General features: G+C 58.3%; 3 protein-coding genes across 6 annotated transcripts in view; 2 read left to right on the plus strand and 1 right to left on the minus strand.

Annotated features, from left to right (window-relative positions):
• Window positions 1-367: 367 nt before the first annotated feature.
• CHI3L1 (chitinase 3 like 1) lies at window positions 368-8,163 on the plus strand. Its single transcript, XM_035009524.1, has 10 exons — window positions 368-449; window positions 688-717; window positions 1,644-1,845; window positions 2,360-2,416; window positions 3,185-3,335; window positions 4,176-4,300; window positions 5,410-5,533; window positions 5,998-6,180; window positions 6,969-7,085; window positions 7,319-8,163. Exons 1-10 carry the CDS (start codon window positions 425-427, stop codon window positions 7,457-7,459), a joined length of 1,155 nt encoding a protein of 384 aa, XP_034865415.1. The 5' UTR covers window positions 368-424; the 3' UTR covers window positions 7,460-8,163.
• A 2,737-nt stretch (window positions 8,164-10,900) lies between these two features.
• On the plus strand, window positions 10,901-19,253 carry MYBPH (myosin binding protein H). Of its 2 annotated transcripts, none has more exons than XM_035010280.1 (11): window positions 10,901-11,191; window positions 11,275-11,409; window positions 12,164-12,331; window positions 14,756-14,844; window positions 15,215-15,410; window positions 15,592-15,731; window positions 16,300-16,459; window positions 17,729-17,865; window positions 17,997-18,189; window positions 18,509-18,556; window positions 18,969-19,253. In XM_035010280.1, the coding sequence occupies exons 1-10, from the start codon at window positions 10,987-10,989 to the stop codon at window positions 18,523-18,525; spliced, it is 1,440 nt and encodes a 479-aa protein (XP_034866171.1). In that variant the 5' UTR covers window positions 10,901-10,986; the 3' UTR covers window positions 18,526-18,556; window positions 18,969-19,253. The 2 variants fall into 2 exon arrangements, with proteins under 2 accessions (XP_034866171.1, XP_034866172.1); XM_035010281.1 differs by lacking the exon at window positions 18,969-19,253 and adding an exon at window positions 18,773-18,946.
• Window positions 19,254-19,626: 373 nt separating this feature from the next.
• The window catches only part of ADORA1 (adenosine A1 receptor), a 33,198-nt gene continuing 30,101 nt past the window's right edge, over window positions 19,627-22,723 (minus strand). For all 3 annotated transcript variants that reach the window (XM_035010283.1, XM_035010282.1, XM_035010284.1), the window contains one exon: window positions 19,627-21,556. In XM_035010283.1, coding sequence (XP_034866174.1) covers window positions 20,917-21,556 — 640 coding nt within the window. In that variant the 3' untranslated portion in view covers window positions 19,627-20,916. The remainder of the gene's footprint in view (window positions 21,557-22,723) is intronic.

Here is a 22,723-nt window from a genome sequence, read left to right on the forward strand (position 1 = left end):
GAGGCTGCCAGAAAAGCCCAGAAACTGCAGGCAGAAAAGTGGGGGGTGGGGGGGGGTGCAGAAGGCAATGAGAAAGGTGGCTGGGAATGAGGCTGGGTCACTCACCCGGGAGCCACCAGATAGTCACCCCCGTGGGTGGCAGTTGCCTCCCAGAGACCTGGCCCAAGTTTTCAAAACTCTCCAAGCTTTCTCAATCTTCCTCTGGTGGCCCACAGTGCTCCTCCCTGGCCCCTTCTCTGCTGGTAATTCCTTCCTTGACACAGCTCAGTTCCCATAAATGGGATGTTTGGGGGCTCGTGGGAGTGGAAGGGGACAGATATAAAAAGGAAGCGTGAAGCCCAGGGAAGAGGCCCTGTCTAAGCGGCTAGACAGAGCTGAGGGCACAGGACGCGGCCACAGCCCGGCCTGCTCTGCTGCAGCCAGGATGGACCTGAGGGTGGCTCAGACAGGTGTCCGGGCTGGTCAAGGCTGGCTTGGTTGTGGGTTTTCAGGCTGAGAGGCCCAGATGACCCAGGAAGCCACTGCACCAAGGGGCTGGCCTCCTACCTGCTGGGAGAAGGGGGTGGGGGGGAGGGGAAACAGGGGCAGGACAACTGGTGTTAACCCCTTGATTCCCTGGGTGGGGGGTGGAGCAGAAGGAAGGGCAGGATATCCTCGCATGGGGTCTGACTCCAGATTTCCCTTCAGGCTTCGTGGTCCTGGTGCTGCTCCAGAACTGTAAGTAACCCCTCTTTCAAGTCATGGGAGACGGGGGTGTGCTAAGGGTGACGTGGAGGAGATCTTGGCAGAGGCGAGCACTTTCCAGTTTCTTCTGTGATTCACATGGCTCAGAAATATTAACATATGTCAAACCAAGGCGATTTGCATATGGATGTTTATTATACTATCCTCTATTTTTCTGTGTATTTGAAATTATTCAAAATAAAAACCCTTCAAAGGTTCTGGTCTGCTGAAGGCCCGGACTTGTGGTCTGGTGGGCACCGCAGCTGGGCCCAGGGGCAGCATGGGCAGGTGATGCCCACTGTTCTTCCTCTGTAACTGGAAAAGGCTCACTCTGCAGGAGGAGGACTTGGAATGAGGAGGGGAAGGACTTTCTGGTCCACTATGATCGTGCCCCAGCTTGGGGGACGGGCTGAGGGGGGCTGGGGACTGCCCCTCTGGGTGGGTTACAAGTTAGGGACACTCCTGCAGGAAGGCAGAGAAGAAACAGAGCCTCCCAGATCGACGACCCCCGGCAGGTTCCACAAGGCTCCACTCTGAAGGCCAGGGTCTTCTGACACTGGCTGTTTTGGGCTCTGTCCCTCCTCTCCTTCCAAGCCACTGCCTCCAGGAAGCCTTCTTTACTTGCACCGAGTCCCATTTTACCTTTATTCACCAGCCCTCATGCTCACCGCACACAGTGCCCTGTCCTTAGTCTGCAGGATATTCATCTACTGCATTTAATCTGTTCAAAGCCTTTTCAGAATAGGCCTTATTGTCATCAGAGGCAGAGAGAACTGAGCCAGCCCCTTGTGTTGAGAATGCTAACTTGGCTCACATCTGGGTCCCGGCCCCCAGTACTCCATCGGTGCTCAGTGCAGGGCTCAGCCAGAGGCCCCTTGGCTCTGTCCTGGTTCAGGCACCACCCCAGACTTCTTCTCCAGATTCTGCGTACAAACTGGTCTGCTACTACACCAGCTGGTCCCAGTACCGGGACGGTTTTGGGAGCTGCTACCCAGATGCCATCGACCCCTTCCTCTGCACCCACGTCATCTACAGCTTCGCCAACATAAGCAACAACGAGATAGACACCTGGGAGTGGAATGATGTCACCCTCTATAACACACTGAACATGCTCAAGAACAGGTTTGGCCCCAGGCTGCCAGGACAGGAGGCAGAGGGAGGGCTAGACCGGCTGGTCCCAGGGCAGGGCGCCTCTGCTCGGGAGGCTGCGGGACGGCCCCTGGGGACCCTGGCTGGGGAAGTGGAGGGCCTGGGCTTTGGTGGGAGCAGATGATGAGGGTACATGCTAGGCCATGCCTGGTGGTGACAGAGGCAGGCTGTAGAACAAGGCCGGCTGAGCTCCCCTGGGGAAGGGGAGTCCTCTCCCCCACTGGGGGTGCCTCTCCAGGGACCATGGAAAATACTCATGACCCTATTTTGCCATTTCCTGGCTTCCCCACTCAGGAGAAACAAAAATGGGCAGCATACCTCAGAGTAACTGCCGCAAAGTCTATGCCTCCTAGAACCCTGAATTTCAGGGTTGGAAGCACCTCCCACCCAATGCTGGCACCCTGCAGTAGCCTCCCACACATGGGGCCGGCCCATGTTACAACAGCTTCACTCCACCCTGGCCCTCCTGCCTCTCTGTGCCCCACAGGAACCCCAACCTGAAGACCCTCCTCTCTGTTGGAGGATGGAACTTTGGTTCTCACAGGTAGGACCCACTCCCCAGGATGATGGAATGAGGGGAGGAGGCATAGGTCTCCCTTACCCCATGTAGAGGGCCGCAGGGGCTGCAGACAGGTTAGGCATGGGGGACTAAATGGTTGTTGGGGGCCCACCCTGTGTAGAGTGAAGAAACCAGAGCCCAGAGAGGGAGAGGGCCTTGCCAAGAGTCACACAGTACGTTGTCAGTGGATCTTCTGACCCCCGGCCGGTGTTCCATCTACTGCCTCTCAGACCTGAAACCACAGGACTTCTGGGAGATACTGCCCCTAGGGCTGGAAGGAGAGAGATGGAAGGAATCGAAAATTGGGGAGTGTAGAGAGCCTGGAGGGACTCCCTGGAGTGGGTAGGGTTGGAGCAGGGCTGAAAAGGGGGGCAAGACATGGCCCTAACAGCTCCCGCTTACTGAGTGATGGCTCAGCTTCAGGCCCCCGTCGAGCCACAATCACAGGGGATCCCCATCACAGCACCGTGAGACACGGCCATTATCCCCACTTCACTGACAAGGAAACTGAGATGTAGGTGATGACCTTTCCAAGGCGACTTGGCTAGTAGGTGTTAGAGCAGGACCTGGAACCTGGACTGGCCGCTCCAGAGCTCTGTCTGAGATGCCTGGAGGTGGGTCCCGTCCCAGCCATGCCCTTCCGGAGCTCGGGGGTTCAGGCCCCCGCATCACAGGCCTCAGAAACCCCTGGAGATGCCCGAGGCCACCAGCATGTCAGTGCTGAGCACTCCACTGGGGTGACTGGGGCCCTAGATTTTCCAAAATAGCCTCCAAGACCCGAAGTAGCAGGACTTTCATCAAGTCGGTGATACCGTTTCTGCGAACCCACGGCTTCGACGGGCTCGACTTGGCCTGGCTCTACCCTGACCGGAGAGACAAGCGCTACTTCACCAGGCTGGTCAAGGTGCTGGCCGGTCGGGGAGAGCGGGGGCGAGGTGCGCTGGCACCAGGGGGCGGCCCCCTGAGGGCAGGCTGAGAGGGGTCTGAGGCCGCCTGGCCACAGGGTCCGGGGACCCGGCCTGGGGAAAGACAAACTGGCTTGTGCCCTGAGATCTGACACAACAAGGAAGACATCTTGTGACCACGGTGGGAGGTGTGGTGGGGTCCTCAGAGGCAGAAGGTCACTAAGCAGAACGCCCACGTAGTGGGGGAGCATCATTACCCACTGTTACCTCCCAAATCGATGCTGCCACTCCCCAGCATGCATTGCCTTGGGGACACTTGGCCACATCTAATGAGGGCAGCCCAAGCATCTCCAGGGCCCCAGGGGCAGAGTGATTATCCAAACAAATTGTCCACAGTACCCATATCATTTTGATTTTAAAGACCACTAAATGTAAATTTAAAGACCACTTTAATTTTTGTAGTCTCATGTACTGGCATGAACAAAACACAGACTGAAAAACAAACTTCTTCCAACACAATCTGTGGGCCAACGAGGACCACTATCTGTCCTCATGGTCCCTCTCGGACAGGGAGCAATGGAACGTTGATGGGTGTGTGTGGGGTGTGGGGATGGGATGGGTCCAAACAGTGTTTTAGGAGAAGGGTGGGTGAGTCCCAGGTGGGACCACCAATGGGCCACTCTAGCATTCGCCCTGAAGCGCAGTCAGGCTGGGGTCCTAGCAGATGGGGAAGGTCAATGACAGGCTCGGAGACCTCGGCCTCTCTCACAAGGCTCCCTCGCACACAGCCCCTGGGATTGTGCGGGCCCCCGTCACTCACCTGCCTCTCTCCCAACCAGAAAATGAAGGCTGAGTTTGCGAGGGAAGCCCAGGAGGGAACAAGACAGCAACTGCTTCTCAGCGCAGCAGTGTCCGCAGCGAAGGTGATCATCGACAGTGGCTATGACATTGCCCAGATATCCCAGTGAGTCCCCAGCCCTGCCCAGCCCCAGCGCTCCACGTGGAGTCAGAAGACTGGATTTCTAGTCCCCGTTCTTCCAAAAACTTGATGTGTGGCCTTGAGCAAGTCACTTCTGCTCTCCATGCCTCGGTCTCCCCATCTGTCAAAAGGGGCACCGTAATCCCTGTCCTTCCGTCTTCACACGGGTTATTGTGCTAAGCAGTTGAGAGAGTTTCTATGAATGCATTTGTGGAAAAGGAGGTAGGAGACGATACACAAACCGGCCGGCCACTGCGGGATCTCTTCTCCACCAGAGCACTAGTCACCGCAGACACAGCTCAGTAGCAGGAACACTTTGCATTGCTAGATGCCTCGAGGTGTCTTCTCACACACAGGGGACCCCAGCCCTGTCCACCCCTCCTCCTCACCCTGTCCCCTTCTGCACGTGAGGATGAGAAGTTCACAGCCCCACGGGCTGATGTCAGTGGAATCTGAAGATATGGATCTTAGGAAACACAGGAGTAAAGAGCAAAGGCTCTTCACTATGACTTTTCAGAATCTTCTTTATGATCTCAGGGAGGCATAGACTCTGTTTAAATGGATCATTTAGGAGGTGGGAACTAGGTGGCTCTCAACCATTTGCCCCAAATATCCAAAGCTCATATTCATGCAATCCACATGTGGTCCCTCTCACCCGGGTATGTGTGTGTATATGTGTGTAAACCTTCCTCCCCACTCCAGTGGATCACAGGTTCAGGGCCACCCTTTGGCCCAGCTCTTTCCCCACCAGGCTGTCTGTTGATGCTACTCTTTAATCTGCTTTCACTAAGATGAACGTGGCAGGTGCCAGGCGTGGAGGGTGGAAGGCAAGACAGAGGCCAGCTCCCGATCGTGTGCTGGGGACCTAATAAAAGGACTCCATTCTTGCCTTAAATGCACCTGTAGGGCTCTGAGCCCACTCCTGGGTGCGGCAGAGGGGAAGTGGCCAGGCAGCTTGGACGGTGGATCACAGGGCTCTACGGGGCCTGCCTCAGGGTTGCCTGCCTGCCCTGCTCCCACTGTGCCGGGGTGATGGATGCGAGGCCAAGAACCTTTCTAATTTCCTGCCTCGCCCTCTGACCTCTCTTCCCCAGACACCTGGACTTCATCAGCCTCATGAGCTATGACTTTCACGGAGCCTGGCGTCAGACCACAGGACATCACAGCCCCCTGTTCCGAGGCCAGGAGGATGCGAGTTCTGACAGATTCAACAACGCCGTGAGTGCCTGGAAGGAGGGTGGCTGGCCAGGCAGGGGGCCCCAGAGACCTGCCACCTGCCCGTGCTCACACACCAACGCTGTGCCCCTGGGGAATCCTGCAAGGAAGGGCTTATGGGACCCACACCACAGATGAGAAAACTGAAGCCCAAAGTCTGTGAGTGCTCCATGCCTGCAGAAGGGAGGAGGCAGAGTCTGGCTAGACCAGCCTTGCACTTGCGTGTAACCTGAGCTGATCACCGGATTGGTTGCCAACAGTCATAATCCCTTCCTTTACCTAAGACCGTTCTTTGGAGAATGCAACTACAAAATGCATTTTAGATTGCGATTATCAGCTCCCAGGAGGAAGCGTGTCCCAGATGCCGGGTGCGCCTGGAACTCCACCTGTCAAGGAGGCAGTGGGAGTACAGTCTTGCCCATCCTGCACCCCCAGCACTGCTAACAACTCCTCCCCTCCCCCCCCAGGACTATGCCGTGAGCTATATGTTGAGGCTGGGAGCCCCAGCCGATAAACTGGTGATGGGCATCCCTGCCTTTGGGAGGAGCTTCACTCTGGCCTCCTCCAAGACCGGTGTGGGAGCCCCGATCTCAGGGCCCGGATTACCAGGCCGGTTCACCAAGGAGGAAGGGATCCTGGCCTACTATGAGGTATGAGCTAGGGAGAAGGTAAGATCCCCACACACCCAGAGGCCCTGAGGAAGGTGAGCCTCCCACCCCCCATTTCCTCTTTTGGGAATAAAAACCTGAGGAGGGGGCGCCTGGGTGGCTCAGTTGGTTAAGCGACTGCCTTCGGCTCAGGTCATGATCCTGGAGTCCCAGGATCGAGTCCCGCATTGGGCTCCCTGCTCGGCAGGGAGTCTGCTTCTCCCTCTCCCGCTCCCCCCTCTTGTGCTCTCTCTCTCTCTCACTCTCTCTCTCAAATAAAAAAAAAAAAAAATCTAAAAAAAAAAAAACCTGAGGAGGAGGAAGCGGGGAGGTCAGGCCTCCTGCTACTAAGTCTCCTTCGGGCACACCGGGTCTGCCCCACCAAGCTCCCAGACACCCCTCTGGCCCTAGTTGAGGTTTTCCTGCCAGCCCAGAAAAGAGCAATGGCCCAAAGGCGGGTTCTTTTTGGACCCTGCCCCTGCTACTTTGTATCGCCTTGGGCCAGTCCTTACGTCAACCCATCATTTCCCACATCCCTGTTTAAGATGCCGGAAGCAAACCAGAGTCCCCTTCATGCCCTCAGGCTACAGCACCCCCAGAACCCTGGGGTGTTTGCATCTGGTTTACATACATAAGCATGAGGACTGCAGTCTGGGGGCTGGGGGCTGGGGGCAGATATCCTGAGCGGGATGAAGCAAGGGGCTGAAATAGATGTGGGGAGGGGCATCTCCCTGGTGACCTGCACCATCTCACCCAGCTCGCCATGCCACCCGGCCCTGTTCTCTGCTCAGATCTGTGACTTCCTCCACTTCGCCACGGTCCATAGACTCACTGGCCAGCAGGTCCCCTATGCCACCAAGGGCAACCAGTGGGTGGGGTACGACGACAAGGAGAGCGTCAAAACCAAGGTAGGTTCTCAAGGCCACGCCCCAGGATGAAGAGGGAGAGGGAGCCCGGCTCCAAGCAGCCAGATTCAGGTCCCCTGCACTGAGGGCGGTGCTGGGTCGTGGGGGCGGGGTGGTCCAGGTCTTGGGTGCCCGCTGTTCCCTTCCCTAGGCAGGGGCCCAGGCAGCACGTCCGCCCCGTGCACACTCCAGCCCGGGAACCCAGTCCTGCACCTCCCCCGGGTCTTCCCTGCCAGGTGCAGTACCTGAAAAACAAGCAGCTGGCCGGCGCCATGGTGTGGGCTCTGGACTTGGATGACTTCCGGGGTGCCTTCTGCAGCGGGGCTGTGCGCTTCCCTCTCACCACTGCCATCAAGGAGGCGCTCGGCGCGGCTTAGCCCCTGTCCTGCACACGGTGGGGCGAGGGGCATCCCTGCTGGCCCGGAGCCTCATCGCCCACTTTGCTGAGTCCCCGCCTGAGCCTCAGTCTCCCTCCCTTGGACCCCACGCGGAGGGCCACAGGGGAGCCGTCTGAGCTCAGCTCCAGTGGACCAGCAGGTAGAGGTAGGGCCGTGGGCAGCTAAGTCCTGGGGGCCAGCACGGTGGAAGCCCCGGGGTTAGCACACCGCTGCTGATTCGTGAAAATGCTCAATGGCCCCAGCCCCACACAAGGAGATTTCTTGGACTCCCTTACCCCCAGGCCTCCTTGCCGAAGGGCACCATTTGGCCCGTGCAAGCAACACATCTCTCACGAAGCAGAGCCACACTAATTACCCCTTCTGCAAGCCCAGCTTGAAAGCTGCACTCAGGAACATGATCACGTCTCCCCTCCCACTTCCCTTCCCTAATTCTGCAGCTGCTGCTCAATAAAGCGCCAGAGCTTCATGTGTGTTGGCACTTGCTTCGGTCTCTTTGGGCTCCCCTTGGTCGTGTCTTCTGGATTCCTCTCTCAGGCTCGGGGGCTTGGAGCTTGTAGAAGGTGCAGAGGTGAGGCTACCCTGGCCTCTGCTGGGCCCCGGGGAGTCCCAAAAGGAGGCCGGCCTCCTAAGATCCATCCACTGTGGACTTAACTCAGGAGGGCTGATGGCCTTCCGGATAATAAAGTAGTCCAGACCTCTTGACCTAGTTCCTTGTTGAAAGAAGACTTTTCTGTTTCCTGCAGGTTAGCAGGTACTAGGAAGGAAGCCACATTCCAAACCTTCATCTCCTCTGAGCCCCTGGGAGGGGGTAGGGAGCCAACCCAGGGCCAGGTTAGAGAACCCTGACCCTGGCCGTTCAGGGCTAGAAAGAGACCCCGATGTCCTCCTGCACCCTCCCTCTGGCCCAGGCCTGGAGTTTCTGCAGGGTGCTTGAGACATGGCTGTCCAGCCTCTGAGACTCCCAGAGATGGGCAGGTGGCTCATGACCTTAAAAAGCTCCTTCCATTGCTGGGTGGAAATTTGTCAGATGTCCTAAGGCTGCCACTCAGCCCTCTGTCTCCCTTGTCTCTCCTCTTGGGACACACTCGGCCCCCAACCCAAGCAGAGACAAGGCTGCTCTGCTCAGGCCGTGGCCGGGGGACATGAGGTGGCAGGCAGGTGGGATGGGAATACAGGTGAGTTGGGATGGGCTCAGAAGACCCGCTGGTCTTGCAGCCTTTATGAGGTAGAAATGCTCTCGTCAGGTTTCTGTGGAACTCCCAGGGCCCCAGGCATGCCTTGTATCTGGAGTCCAGAGGCACACTCCAAAATCAAAGAGAATTTATGTGTGGATTCCCTCATGTTCCGATGATCCGTGCCTTGGTTTGTGACACTGGTTTGAGGTGTAGGGAAGGAAGTACCTACTGGCCACCCTGAAATCTGAACCAGCTGGAGCTGAGCAGATGCAACTGATCCCAAGGTCACAGCCCTGCTCAAGGCAAGGAAAGTGAGAGCTTGGCCAGAGCCTCGGGAGGGTACCTGGCATTTCATCATGGGCCAGTGGGGCCAGGAATTCCCCAGTCGCCGCCCCTCGCCCACCCCACAACACAAGGGTCTTCCAACCCCCCCAGGGCTGTGAGCCCTCCAGGCAGCCAAGCCCCCTCCTCCCTGGAGCCACCCTTCCCCCACCCTGGGCCAAGCTCCGCAGGGCTGACTCAGGGTCCTGCAGAGTTAGTCACATTCGCTTATAGCTGCGGAGTCAGAGGCCAGGGATGGGGATCGGGTCTCCGGGGCCCGCCTCCTGCCTGGCAGGACACTGAGTCACCTGGCAGAGGGCGCGGGCACCCAGGCAGGGCCGGACCCTGAGGCTCCCCAGGCCCTCCGCTACAACGAGGACAACGAGCAGTGAAAGGCAGCCACACTCCTGTGTATTTATTTTTAAATGTTGGGATATAGCATACATGCTAAAGAGTGCATAGAATGGATTTGTTTCATTTAAAGAATTACTAACTCGTGAAAAACCTGTATAACCCCCCCCACCCCACACCGGAAGGGAAATGAAACCTCAGTAGTGCCCCCCGAGACCCCACCAGCACAGACACCCTGTCCCTCCACCTGGAGGCACCGCTCCTGACCTCCCCCTGCCTCCCCCTGGGGTCTCACCACCTACAGAAGCCCCTGGAAGAAGAGAGCGTGGGATTGTCTGCCTTTGAATTTAACATGGGTGGGATCCCACTGTTCTTGAGCCTTCCTCCCTTTGTTCACCATGAAACTGTTAGATCTGTTAGGTCGCCCCCGCGGCTGCAGTTGGCTCGTCCCGTCCCGTATTTTGGATTATAGGTGCACACGTGCTCTGCAGTGAGCTGTGGAGGGACAGGGGCCTTCCCCAGGTTTGGGCTATTACAAATAATACTGCTGTGTGAATTGGCGTGCATGTCTCCTGGGCACGTGTGACAGTGTCTAGGGCTGTCACTGCTGGGTCGCAGACATGCCCATTTTCCGTTTTTACCAGATGCCGTCTCCCTTTTTCCAAAGGGATGTCTTCGACCGCCACTCCCACCGGCAATGACCGTCCCCGTGGCCTCCCCTCCTCCCTGACTCGTGGTATTTTCAGGCTTGTTAAATGATTGCCAGTCTGAACGTTTTATTGGGTGAATGAATCCGTGACTAGACGTTTGGTTGTACCTGCCTCGTAACCCTCCCTGCTTCAAAGAGTCTAGAAGTTTCAGAGTGCCGTCCTCCTCTGGGCTCTCTTCCAGCACTGCCTCATGACTTTATCTCACTGCCAAGGGCTAGGGGATTGTCGCAGGGATTGGGGAGACTGGGTCCTCTCCAGCAAAAGCAGTAACTAGGGACCTTAGGCCCCCTTCCTGGGGCCCCATTGCTGGAAGACCTTCCTCCCACCAGCCCCACCTTGGGCATCCCAATCCCCTTCCTCTCTGGAACCTTCAACCCCACACAGCACATGTGAGAATGCCCAGGGAGCGTGAGGCCGAGGGGAGTGTGGGATCCCAGAAGCAAAGCTGGGAGTGCTCCCCAGGGAAGGCTGTTTCAGGCAGTCTGGGTCCCAGCACCTGGCTGAGAAGCCCTGGGTACAAGTGCCCCGCAGAGGCCAAACACAAAGCGTGATCTGGGTTCCTTCTCCAGATGGAAGCTCTTGTTCCCGTTGGCCTGACTCCTGGCACCAGCTCTCGGCAATGCCTCATCTCATCCATCTGTGCCCTCCTCCCCTCCGGGCACCAACACCCTGGCTGCTGAGATCCAATCGGAGTGATGGACGAGGTAGTGCGCTCCTCAAGGGACCCTGCAGTTCCTCCCCCTGAGCTATTCCTGGCCGAGGCATCTCCCTGCCCCCCAGTCCCCCTGCCTGACCTGACCCCACAGCTGGGAATCATCCTTTGGCTGGGGGTGGGGCAGCCCCTGACTATATAAGCCTGGACCTAGGTGTCCCAGGCACCCTGGAGGCCCAGACCCTCTCCTGCTGACCCCTGCACACTCCAGCCTGACCACCCCCAGCCAGCCCAGCAATGACAGAGAGAGCCGCCTCGGAGGCCCCTGCCTGTGGTCCGGAGGAGACCGCCTCTGAGCCGGCCAAGGCGCCCACCACCGAGCCCTCTGGAGAAGTGGCAGCATTGGCGTCCACCGGGGAAGAGCGGGCTCCCACGCCACAGGAGCCTGCCCCCACAGCCCCTGCGGCCCCCGCAGCCACTAAACCTGCCCCTGCAAGTGAAGGTGACAAGAGGTGGGGCAGGGAGTGCGGGCGGGGGAGAGTTCTCCACCACAGACCTCTTCATCTCCCCCTACTTCTCCCCCAGATGTGCCCAGTGCCCCGCTGCAGCTGACCTTGGAGGATGTGAGCGACAGCTCGGTGACCGTGAGCTGGGAGCCACCGGAGAGGCTAGGGAGGCTGGGGCTCCGGGGCTATGTGCTGGAGCTCTGCAGAGAAGGAGGTGAGCTCTGGGCTAGCCCTGCGTACCCCCAGGGGAGGTGGGCTTGGGAGTCGCAGCGACAAGCCCCCAGACCCTGCAGCTGGGCCAGTCTCGGGGGAGATACAGAAGAAGAAAGTGCAAGTAGTCCCCTCAACCCACTCACCTAACACTTCTTGCTCACCCCATGGACCTCTGAGGCAGGGGGATGTCCAAATAACCTCAGGAGACACCCCCCTACCCCATCCTCCAGCTCCAGGGAGCCTCTGAGTAACAGGGAGAGAGGGGTCGGGGCTGCTGGGGTGCTGGTCTGATAGGAAGTGAAGGAGATGCTGAGTCTCAGAGGAGCCTGCTTGGTGAGGGCAAGCAGGGGGGGGACAGAGAAGCTGGGAGCAGGGGCACTTAAGAATAGGAGACAGTGAAGAGAAACAGGGGACCAGGGCAATGGCCCAATTCCTGTTGCCTCTGTCCTGTTCACCTCCATGGTGGCCAAGTTCAGCCTGGCCTCTGCCTTTGTCCTTACCTTGCTGCATGACTTGGCAGATGTGTCCAGCCCTCTCTGGGCTTTAGTGATACCTTCTCTGACCACCATTTCAGGGCTCTAACACCGGGTGTCTTTGATGCCATTTGACAAGAAGCCAGGGAAGGAGAGCAAGGGGAAAATAAGGCCCGGGGTGGGAGGTCCATTGCCCCAGATCCCCAGGGAGGAGGAAAGCCCCACTGAGAAGGATGCCCACGGCCGTGAAGCCGGGGCCTTGCATGCTGTCCGTTTCCCCAGGCTCGGAGTGGGTGCCCGTGAACGCCCGGCCCCTGATGGTGACCCAGCTGACCATGCGGAACCTGGCTCTAGAGGACAAGTTCTTCCTGCGTGTGGCTGCAGTGAGCTCTGCGGGGGCTGGCCCACCAGCTGTGTTACAACAGCCTGTCCACATCCAGAAGATCATCGGTAAAGCCCGTCCTTTTATCTCCTGCTCCCAGCCCTCCCCAGGCCCCTTATGTGATAGGTAGGGAAACTTGAGGCTGATGGGCAGAGGCAACAAGACAATCATCTTCCCCCATCCCACCCTCACATGCACAAGCCACATGCTATCACCATCTTGCCTTAAGAAAGTTCCAGGTTCCTCAGCAGCAAGCCTCTGGAGGTCAAAGAGGCCATTTCCCTGAGTGGCCCAGCCCCCAAGCATTGGGGGAGGGTGTCCCTGACTCCCAGAAATGAAAGCTCAAGCTCCCCAGGTCACCTGCCTCAGCGTCCCAATGCTAAAAGCCATTTTGTTCTTCCTCCTATCTAATCTGAATCCCTCCAGCGGCCAGGGAAGTTCATTTTCTGCCCATTTTCTGCTCGTGTCACATGGCCTGGGTTCCAGATCCTCCCAAAGGTTTTTGAACAGAAAGAAGTCTTTGCTTGCCTCTTATCCCACCACGTCCCTAGTGGGAGAAACAGACGAGAGCCTGCAGGCCTGTGAAGTTTTGTCCATCCCCAGAGGGCAGCGGTGTGCTGGGGACCTTGGAGGCCAGCTGCTGTCCCTTTGTAAGACTTCTATTTGCAGGGTGCATTAGCCTCAAGCCTACCCTTGCTCCCTTGCCAGAGCTGATCGGGTTTCAGTCTGTTAATGGCAGTGAGTCATTTGATCTGATCTGAGGTCTCTGGGGACAGCCCAGGGCCTGGGGTGAAGAGAGACACAGGCCAGCAGGTGGCCTGAGGCCTTCTCTACCTTCCTTCTTATTCCCCTGCACCCACAGGAGGCCTCCAAAAAGAGTGGGCTTCAGAGCCACAGGAGAGGTCAAGTTTGGATTCAAGGAAATACTTCTCAACTTCAAGGCCCAAGAGATGTGGGAACCACGGGGCTAGGGAGATTAGAATCAAGGGCTATGACAGCTGGTCCATCCAAGCCAAGCAGGTCCCCAGGGGCCCCAGGACTCCCTCGCAGTCACTCAGCCTATTAGCAGCAATCCCAGAACCTGCCTCCCATACAGGACCATTCCTGTGCCACCAAGCGTCCGGGAGTCCGGGAGTCTTCTCTGGGACCCTCCCATCCTTTGAGTCTGGGGCAGACATGACCCCACCTGGCAGCCACAGTATGGTCATGTCGACTCTAGCCTGGAGGCGCCAGGAAGCCCTCCTGGTTGGGAAGGTCCTGGACCTGCCCCAGGAGGTCAGACTCTGAGAGGGTACAGAGGCCAAGGCTCTCTACTCCAAGGCCCAACATTGAAGGAGCCAGCCAGACTCCACACCCACGACTCCATTACAATTCCTCTGGCCGGAGAGAAGGGGATTTCCTGGAGAGAAGAGGGGGAGGAGGCCGCGAACAAACAGGGACCAGCCAGGCCCTCCTCATGGGCAGGGCAGGGTGGGGACCTAGTCCAGAATCCTCAGCTGCTCAGCTGTCCCTTCTTAGCCACCTGGAGCTGCCAAGCATTCCTGGCCCCCTGCAGCTGCCCCTAGATCGTTCCACTCCTTATGCTCCCAGAGCCAAGGGCCTGCACAGCTAATCCTCGGAGACACAGTGTTCCTTCTCACCATCTCCTTCCCTCCGGCCTGTGTGCCACCGACCAATTGCTGCCCCCTGTTTGCTGCCGAGGAGCCTCAGCTCCACCACTCCTGCCCCCGCCCGGGGCGGGGAGCGGGGGGATGGCAGGGGCTGCGGCAGCCTCCCTTAGAATGCACAGCAGCTTTGGTGGCCGCACCTGATTAGGTGACGGTCAGGAAGCTGGCTCCCCACCCCCCCTGGTAGCATGGGACTGAAGTGAGATTTCAGGAAGGACTTCCCAACTGTGAGACTGAAAGGTAGTGGGAGGGGTGACAGAGAAAGAAGGGGTATAGCTGCTCTGCCCTCATTTAAGAAGGGAAAGATCCTAAACCTCCCATATGGCCTCCGACAGAGAAATGGGCAAATGGGTCTCACAGGGGCTTCTCTGGGCTGCTGGGGAATGGAGGGTGCTGGATGAGGAGGAAGAAGGCATGGCCACCTTTCCTGGGAATGCAGGCCGACAGGTGCAGCACCTGCTCCCCACTAGGGGGAGCCAAGGAGCCCGCCAGGACCCATCTGGAGCCCTGGCATGCCTGGGCTGCAGGGTAAATCCCAGCCTGGCAGGGTCAGGGCGCCAAGGGAGTGCCCAGGATGCTTACCAGTTCACACCATGGAGGTCCTGCCCTCCTGGAACCTCCCAGCTCTCAACTCCCCAAGGCCCTTGAGGGATTTGGGCCCCTGGATCTCCACTAGCCTTTCCCACAAGCGGGCAGCCCCAGAGCACAACTAGGAGCCCTCCTGCCCAGCCAGCAACCCTCACCGGTTGTTTCCTACGGCTACCACAGTAGCCTCTGATCAGCAACCCCATGCTGTGCTAAGCCTAGCCTCTCCCTTTGACACAGAGGCCCCCAAGATCCGAGTCCCCCGCCACCTTCGTCAGACCTACATCCGCCAGGTGGGAGAGCCAGTCAACCTGCAAATCCCCTTCCAGGTACGTATGGCCCCTGCCCACGATAACAGCCTGGATGGAAATCAGGGCCCCTACTTGAGGTGCGTCGCAGGAACCCTGGAAATGTCAGGATCCTCATGAGGGTCGGCCCTCATGAGACCCACCAAGAGAGCTTCACCCTCCCTCTGTTGTACACATGACTCAGTTGTGATTCTCCAGCCTGTGGTCGGGATGGGTGGTCCCAGGGTTGGCTGGACACCTGGAGAAGGAGGCTGTGAGCAGCACCTGCGTCTCTCCTGGAAGGGCTGTTGGGGCCAGCTCCCCTGAGCACAGCTCCAGAGATCCCCGGAATTGAGTGGGTATGGGGGTGCTGGCATCTCCTGCACCTACCCTGAGAGCTCCTCCTTCCCAGGGGAACCCCAAGCCTCAGGCCTCTTGGACCCATAATGGCCACGCCCTGGACAGCCAGCGGGTGAATGTGCGCACCGGGGACCAGGACTCCATCCTCTTCATCCGCTCGGCCCAGCGCTCCGACTCAGGCTGCTATGAGCTCACTATGCGTCTGGAAGGCTTGGAGGCCAAGGCAGCCATCGACATCCTGGTGATTGGTACGGGGCCAGGGGAGGCGGGGCTGCCTTGCTGGGGACCCAGAGACCCCACCTCCTACCCCAGAGCTGACCTCTACGGGATGAGGCCAGGGAGTGTGTGACGGGAGCCAGATCTTGGGTGTGGGGATTTTGCAGCAAGCCCAGCCTTCCTCCTCACCCCCCTCACACTCTGGCCCTACAGAGAAACCTGGACCCCCCAGCAGCATCCGGCTACTGGACGTCTGGGGCTGCAACGCTGCTCTTGAGTGGACACCGCCCCAGGACACAGGCAACACAGAGCTCCTGGGCTACACAGTGCAGAAGGCAGACAAAAAGACAGGGGTGAGGCCCGCTGGAGCAGTGTGCGGCGGGGGGAAGGGGCCAAGGTGGCCAGGAAAGCCCGGCCCTCCAAGAGTCCAGGGAGCACGCTCTAGTCTAACTACCACTAACCTGATCCTCATGTGGCTTTTTAGCAAGATCCCTTTCCTCTCTGGGCCTCAGCTGCCTCCTGAAGACTGCAAGGGGGCCTCTCTGCGGCCCTTCAAGGTCTAGAGCAGTGCTTCTGGAAATGTAATGTGCCTATGAATCACCTGGGAATCTTGCTAAAATGCCAGTCTTAACTCGTTAGGTCTGGGGCGGGGGCTGAGATCCTGCACTTCCCAGAAGTTCCCAGATGATTCTGAGTTTGCAGGTCCTCAGGCCACACTTTGAGCCGTAAGAATCTAGAATTCTCTGAGGACCCTAGCGAGGTCATCTGAGTATCCAGGGACCCCGTCTCCCAAAGCTGGATGGTTCAGCTCCCTCGGGATAAGGCCTGGAATGAGCCCCTCTGAGGAAGGGGCCGCAGGGCGAGCCAGGAGGGCAAGGGCAAGGGTCAGAGGAGAGGATGACTGGGCCGGGGTCCCCGCAGCAATGGTTCACGGTCCTGGAGCGCTACCACCCGACCACGTGCACCATCTCTGACCTCATCGTGGGAAACACCTACTCCTTTCGGGTCTTCTCGGAGAACCAGTGCGGGCTCAGTGCCTCGGCCGCGACCACCAAGGAGCTAGCCCGCATCCAGAAGGCAGGTGGGTCTGGTCCTGGGGCCCTCCTTCCCTCCAACCCCCCGCCCAGCCAGGCTCGGCCTGTCCTGGGGCATCAGCACCCCTCCCTGGGGGCTCCTGGTGGGTGCCGCTCGCCAGAGCATCTGCTGCCCTCTCCACGCCCACTCCACAGCTACGCACACGCTCACGCGTTCACACGAGGGACTGTAAAGAAATGGATGTGGTTGATTGATTTTAACAAACACATCAGAGCAAACCCGTGCAAAGGAGATGCGCCCCTTGGGAGGCTGTGCGCTTATTCCGAAGTCGCTGGTGGCTGCCAGCATGGTAGCGATCCCGAGGGCTCATGCGCGGTGTCCCAGGGGCACTACTTGGAGAGGCAGCGTGCGTGGGTAGGTAGAGGCCGGTGAGTTGGCTCAAACACAAGCCTCCTGACCCTCGTATAACAGCACACAGATGGACAGGAGAGATACGGGGATTTACTGTCTCCACACAGCCACGTGACATGCTTGCGTCAAATATGAAATGCCAAGCCCTTGCTCCCTGTCACCCTGTGATCTCCAGCAACCCCCCCCCCCGCCGCCGCCCCAGCACGGAGTCTGTGTAGGCTTGGGAAGGCACACGCAAATTTTTAACACCAGCCTGTGCTGCACAGAACGAGGAAGACATTTTTGTTTAAAAAAGGAAAACCAGTCAGGTCTCCAAAGACAAACAGAAATGAAATGTGGATCTCTGGGTTGCAAGTCCCCAGCCTTGGCCAAGAGCAACTCATCTATCCAGTTTTCCCGCCCGTTGCCCTCTCTGTCCTCTCCCTGACCCACCCAGGCACGGTCCTGACTTCCTCTGCTTCTTTGAGATCTTCTGTCTCTAAGTTCCCGCATATTGGCCATGCCTGGCTTCCCGAAGATCCCAGGAGCCTGGGGTCCTGCCACAGAGCTCCTTCATCCCACAGCAGCAATGAAATGGCTTGTCTCCTGCCCTTGTTGATGCTAAGATCCTCCTCCAGACCACCAGCTCTCTGCCCAGAGAACCATGGTCATGATGTGATTGTCTACCCTTTAAGCCCCAAACTCACTAAGTGATATTGGGCAAGTCACTCATCCATGAAGGGCCTTAGTTTCCCGTCTGTCAAATAGTAATAACAAACTCACTCTTGCAGAAGGATGCTAAGTAGATTAAATAAGACACCTAAGCGTAAGCTATAGTGATTATTTTAGGAAAATGGATGAATTCAGTTCTAACAGGCCTACTCTTATAACCTTAAATTTGCACCCCTTTCTCTTGTGAACCCAGATATTGTTGCCAAACCTAAAGGGTTTGTGGAGCGAGACTTCTCAGAAGCCCCCTCATTTACCCAGCCCCTGGCTGACCACACCTCCACTCCTGGCTATAGCACTCAGCTCTTCTGCAGTGTCCGAGCATCGCCCAAGGTAAGGGGTGAAGCCCCCCTGTGCCCTGGGTGGGTGGGGGCAGTGGGGCTGGGGAATCTTCCCAGACAGCTCCTTCAAAGCCCATCCCAGCCCACAATCTCCTCAGCTCTCTTCTGACCATGTTCCCTTAGCCCAAGATCATCTGGATGAAAAACAAGATGAACATCCAGGGTGACCCCAAATACCGTGCCCTCTCTGAGCAAGGCATCTGCACCCTGGAGATCCGGAAGCCCAGCCCCTTTGATTCTGGGGTCTACACCTGCAAGGCTGTCAATGTGTTAGGGGAGGCATCCGTGGACTGCCGGCTGGAGATCAAAGGGAAAGGTACAAGGAACATCCTTCTCCAGGGACCGTCCTTTAATAGAAACCACCTCTTCTCCTGCCCGACTAGATGAGGCTGGGTGCTGGAAATCAAGGCAAGATAGAGGGTTAGTAAAGACGAAGAGATCTGGCTAGTGGAAGGATTTTCCAAGTGGGAGGACAGCCCAGTGTAGGGAACGGAGGTAGTAGAGTCTGCCACCCAGACTGATTGATTACCTGGGGTGAGGGCCTGTAGCCTTGAGCCCCTCTCGTCCCACTATCCCCAACTCGGGTCCCCTGCAGACTCGCCCCTCCCCCACTCTGACTGTGGCATCTCTTCCAGCATCAGCCACACATTGAAGAGCGACAGGAGGCTGTGATGAGGAGAACGGTAAATGGCTGGACCCGCGGCCTCTGGGGGCAGAGGCCAGAGCAGGGGGTGGGGGTGGGGCGGGGACAGGGAAAGGTGGCATTCAGCTCTGGGGACAAATCTGCAGTCCCGGGCAATGTGCGCTTAGGACAGGGGTCTAGTTCAGGGCATTCTCTTGGGCCTGTTTCCTTGTCAGCAAAGAGGGGACAACAACCTGTGTCCCACCTTCCCTCCCAGGTGGTTCTGAGGCTCCGGACATGGATCCCAGAGCTGCAGGGGCAGAGCTAAGTGCTGGGCATTGGGCCCTTGGGGTGGGAGGCCTGGGAAGAAAAGAGGGGCGTTGTGTCCCTCTGCCCTGTCTCACTTCTTCAGCAGGGCAGGTAGAGCCCAGCTCTGTCTAACCCCAGGGCTCATGAAGCGTGTTCTCTGCCAGGTGCTGCAGACCTGGAGAATCAGGGCCACCAGACTCAGAATCAAGCTCCACGAATGTCCCAGAGCCCTGTTCACATGGTGATGGCTGATGGCTCTCCTCCCTGGTACCTGCCTCGCCTCCCTCCCCTAGAGACTGGAGCCCAGGAGCCAGGGTAGGCCTGGCAGGCCCTAGGCCAGGCTTCCTGGGCACGAGGGGGCCTGGGAGGTGCAAAGACTGGATGCCCCTGCAGAGAGGTGCACTCTGGGTGAGAACCGCTCAAATAAAGGTGTGTGGTGTGTTTCGGTGCAGGGGCCTCTGTGCCAGTGAGCGTCGTTGTGATGGGGGAGGCGCTGTGTCACAGCGAGGGGGCTGGAATGCGTCACCGCGAGGGGGTCTCCACGTGTGACATCAGGAGGAAGATGTCAGTGGGAGGGGACTCAGGATCTAAGGGGGGTTTCCAGACATGAGATTTTTAAGATCTTGCTTTCACATTCAGGGTATTCTATGCCAAGAGCATAACTATAGGAACAGACACACTCTTCTCTAGAACCCTCCTTGCTCTGAACGCCTCCATACCCCCTCCCTGCTTCCCCCCCCCGGCCCCCCCACTCTCTTCTGCTGAGGTTGTCTGCTGCCCTCAGATGGCGGTGAGGGTGGGGAGCCAGGGGCATGCTCTCCATCAAGGTTCACAGTCTTTATTAGTCAGGTGGCCCTCCCTAGGAGCCAGGGCACATCCTACCTCCGAGAAAGGAAAGGACCTGGAATCACACACAGAACCCCCCACCCCCACCCCTCTGTACAAGGGCCCACAGAGCCTGGCAGAGGGTGGAAACTTCCCTGGATGCTCTGAAGCTTACACTGTGCCACAGAGCCCCAAAGCCCCTGAAAACTAGTGCCAGGGATACTGGGGGCATTTAAATGCCAGCAAGACCTCCCTGCCTCACTCTCAGGGGTGTGGTCTCCCCTGGCCTGTTCCAGCCCGTCACAAGTCATCCCGTGAGTACCCACAGTCAGCACTTTCCCTTGTCCACACCCCCGCCCTCAGGCAGGCAGAATGCTCCCTCACGTTGGCATATCTGGGGCTCTCCTCTCCATCTGGCCCAGAAACAGCAGAGATGGGCGTCACTTAGAGAGTCCAGGCCATCCTCAGGGGCTAGTGGAGCTGGTAGCCCAGATGACAGGTAGTTATAGCCCAGGCTCCTCCTTGGGCCGCGCGGGGCCGGAGCAAGGCTCAGTGCTGCCACCCGGTGGCTGTGTGCGGCCTGCCCTTCAACTCCGCATGAGCTCCAGCGGGCTCGGAGCCCCCTTTCCGGGTCCTAGGGCTGGTGGAGAATAAAGCAAAAGTTGGGAATGATTTCTGGACCCGCTCTTTCTGCCTCTTCCAAGTATAAACCTGGGCTCCCCGGGGCAGGGACAGCAGGCACCCTGGCACCCGGCATGGCTAGCCGCTCAGGGTCCGGGGAGGCAGGGACTGAGGCTCCATGATTCCTGCCCCTCAGTGGCTCTGCCACCTTCTACAGAAAGGAGAGAAAGCAAGACCATGATGTGCAGTTTCTCTCCCTCCCTCCATCTAGGAGGGGATCCTCTCCTCTCCTTAGGCTTGGTCCCAGGTTTGCACATCCACCACGAGAGACGAGCAGGCTCCCCTGACTGCCATGGAGCCCAAGCTTGCCCTCCCAGCCCACATGGCCCCTTTGCAGCCTCAGTCTCCCCAGGTCCGTCCAGCCCGAAGCACTGGGTTGCCCGTAGATGGTCACACAGCTGGGGAGGCTCAAGCCACTTTCCTCCTCTCCTCAGGTTGCCTGGTTCCTTCCTCATGGACCGCCCTCCCAAACCTCCTCCAGGACCCGAGGTGCAGGTCACCCACACCCCACAGCCCAGCCAGGAAGGCTCAGGAGTGGGACCAGTGGGGACGTGGGACTGGGCTGAGATGCCCCCAATGTGGGCAGGCAGGATCGGAAGGTGGAGTCTAGTCGTGGGGCCCCTCTTCAGGGGGGTCCTCGTCAACGGGGGGTGTGGGCTGGCAGCGGAAATGGTCATTCCAAATCTTAAGGAAGGTGACCCGGAACTTCTGGATGCGGAAGGCATAGACGATGGGGTTCATGGCCGAGTTGCCGTGGGTGAGGAAGATGGCGATGTAGATGAGGATGCTGGGCTTCTGGCAGGAAGGGCAGAAGAGGGTGATGCAGTTAAGGATGTGCAGGGGCAGCCAGCTGAGGGCGAAGAGGAAGAGGATGAGGGCCAGCGACTTGGCAATCTTCAGCTCCTTCCCATAGTACTTCTGCGGGTCACCAGAGGAGGCCGACACCTTCTTGTTAAGCTGCTTGCGGATCAGATAGAAGACCTCCAGGTAGATGAGGACCATGAGCAGCAGCGGGGGTAGCACCCAGACAAAGAAGTTGAAGTAGACCATGTACTCCATGCTGATAACCTTCTCAAACTCGCACTCAATCACGGGCTCGCCCTTGGTGCCGTTGGCTGCCCAGGCCCGTTCCACCTCCCCGAGCCTGTTCCAGCCGAACATGGGCGTCAGACCCACCACGAAGGAGAGAATCCAGCAGCCGGCGATGGCCACTGCCGCCCTCCGGGGAGTCACCACCGTCTTGTACCTGGAGGAGGGGAGAATAGAGTGTGAGTCCCCCCCGCTAGGCTCCACCAGCCCTCAGGGGTCTCTAAGAGGAGGCCCCCTCCCCAGCCAGGGCCCAGCGAGTGGGGAGCTGCGGGTCTTTGGCTAGAGGTCTGAGTCTTCAGGATCTAAGATTTGGGCCACAGCTTTGCAACGCACTGGCTCATCTCGCCCGCAGAGGGTGGGAACCCTGGGTCACATAAAAATCACGACGAACTAAAAATCAAGGTAAAAATCGTAACAGAAAATAGCAAAGGACCTCCCGGAGGAGTTTTAATAAAATCACCAAAGTAAAAACCATTGGTCACCTCATCGTTGCTGCGTGGCGGCGGTCCTGGTAAGGTAGGAAAGCCTTGACAGATGAGGGAACTGAGGTTCAAAGCGATCACATGGCAACACTTTGCTGTGCTACGCTGACCCAAAACAACCAGATCATCAGTGAGCCGCTCTTCCCCTTAGGCCAGCTGACACAAGTGCCCAAAAAAGCCTTGCACACCTCCCTCCTTCCGGCTCTGCCCCATACCCCCCTACCAGTGCCCCCACCTCCCCTTCCAAGCTTACCTCCCCTTCCCCCTTCCAATCACCGCGCAGTGCTTATCTCCTGAGGGCTTGTGCTCAAGCACCAGCTCTGCACCCCCAAGCTAACGGGGGAATCATTCTCAGGAAAGACAACTCATGTTCACGGAGCATTTGCTACAAGCGAGGCACTTGCGTGCATGCATGCATGGGGGTGCATTTGCTCAGCCAAGTGCCAAACAGGCGTGCTTTCTGTGCCAGTAAGAAAGGATCTCTGCAGCTCACATTCTGGGTGAAGAGGCAGACGACACAATGTCCTGGGAGCTCCCCACTTCCCTTTAAACCAGTGCAGCCTGCAGCCAGCACGTCCTCTGCCCACACGCCACCCCGGAGAGAGTGCCAGGGGCTGGGGCCCACCCGGCTTGGTGCTGGGGAGCCAGCTCAGTGCAGCTGGGCTCAGCTTGCCCAGTTTATTTTCCAGTGTGGCTTCTGAGATGGATGGAGTGCCCCCCTGAGCCTGTAAGCAGCTACTGAGACCCATGGGGGTGAAGGCGGAGGCCTCCCTCCGACTTTGGTTTCTTCTGTCGAGTGCTGCAGGATCGGTGGCTTTCTTCTTCACAGTGATGATACTTAT

Source organism: Mirounga leonina, unplaced genomic scaffold (assembly GCF_011800145.1).
Source record: "Mirounga leonina isolate KUSES-001 unplaced genomic scaffold, KU_Mleo_1.0 Mir_154, whole genome shotgun sequence".
Taxonomy (NCBI): Eukaryota; Metazoa; Chordata; class Mammalia; order Carnivora; family Phocidae; genus Mirounga; species Mirounga leonina.

Bases quoted from the DNA above. Each gene is read 5' to 3' on its own strand.
- CHI3L1 (XM_035009524.1), top strand. From the start codon at position 425: ATGGACCTGAGGGTGGCTCAGACAG. The intron at 1,846-2,359 runs GTTTGGCCCCAG...TGTGCCCCACAG, and splicing joins CTGAACATGCTCAAGAACAG to GAACCCCAACCTGAAGACCC. The intron at 2,417-3,184 runs GTAGGACCCACT...CTGGGGCCCTAG, and splicing joins TGGAACTTTGGTTCTCACAG to ATTTTCCAAAATAGCCTCCA.
- MYBPH (XM_035010280.1), top strand. From the start codon at position 10,987: ATGACAGAGAGAGCCGCCTCGGAGGCCCCTGCCTGTGGTCCGGAGGAG. The intron at 15,411-15,591 runs GTACGGGGCCAG...CTGGCCCTACAG, and splicing joins CATCGACATCCTGGTGATTG to AGAAACCTGGACCCCCCAGC. The intron at 17,866-17,996 runs GTAAGGGGTGAA...ATGTTCCCTTAG, and splicing joins GTGTCCGAGCATCGCCCAAG to CCCAAGATCATCTGGATGAA.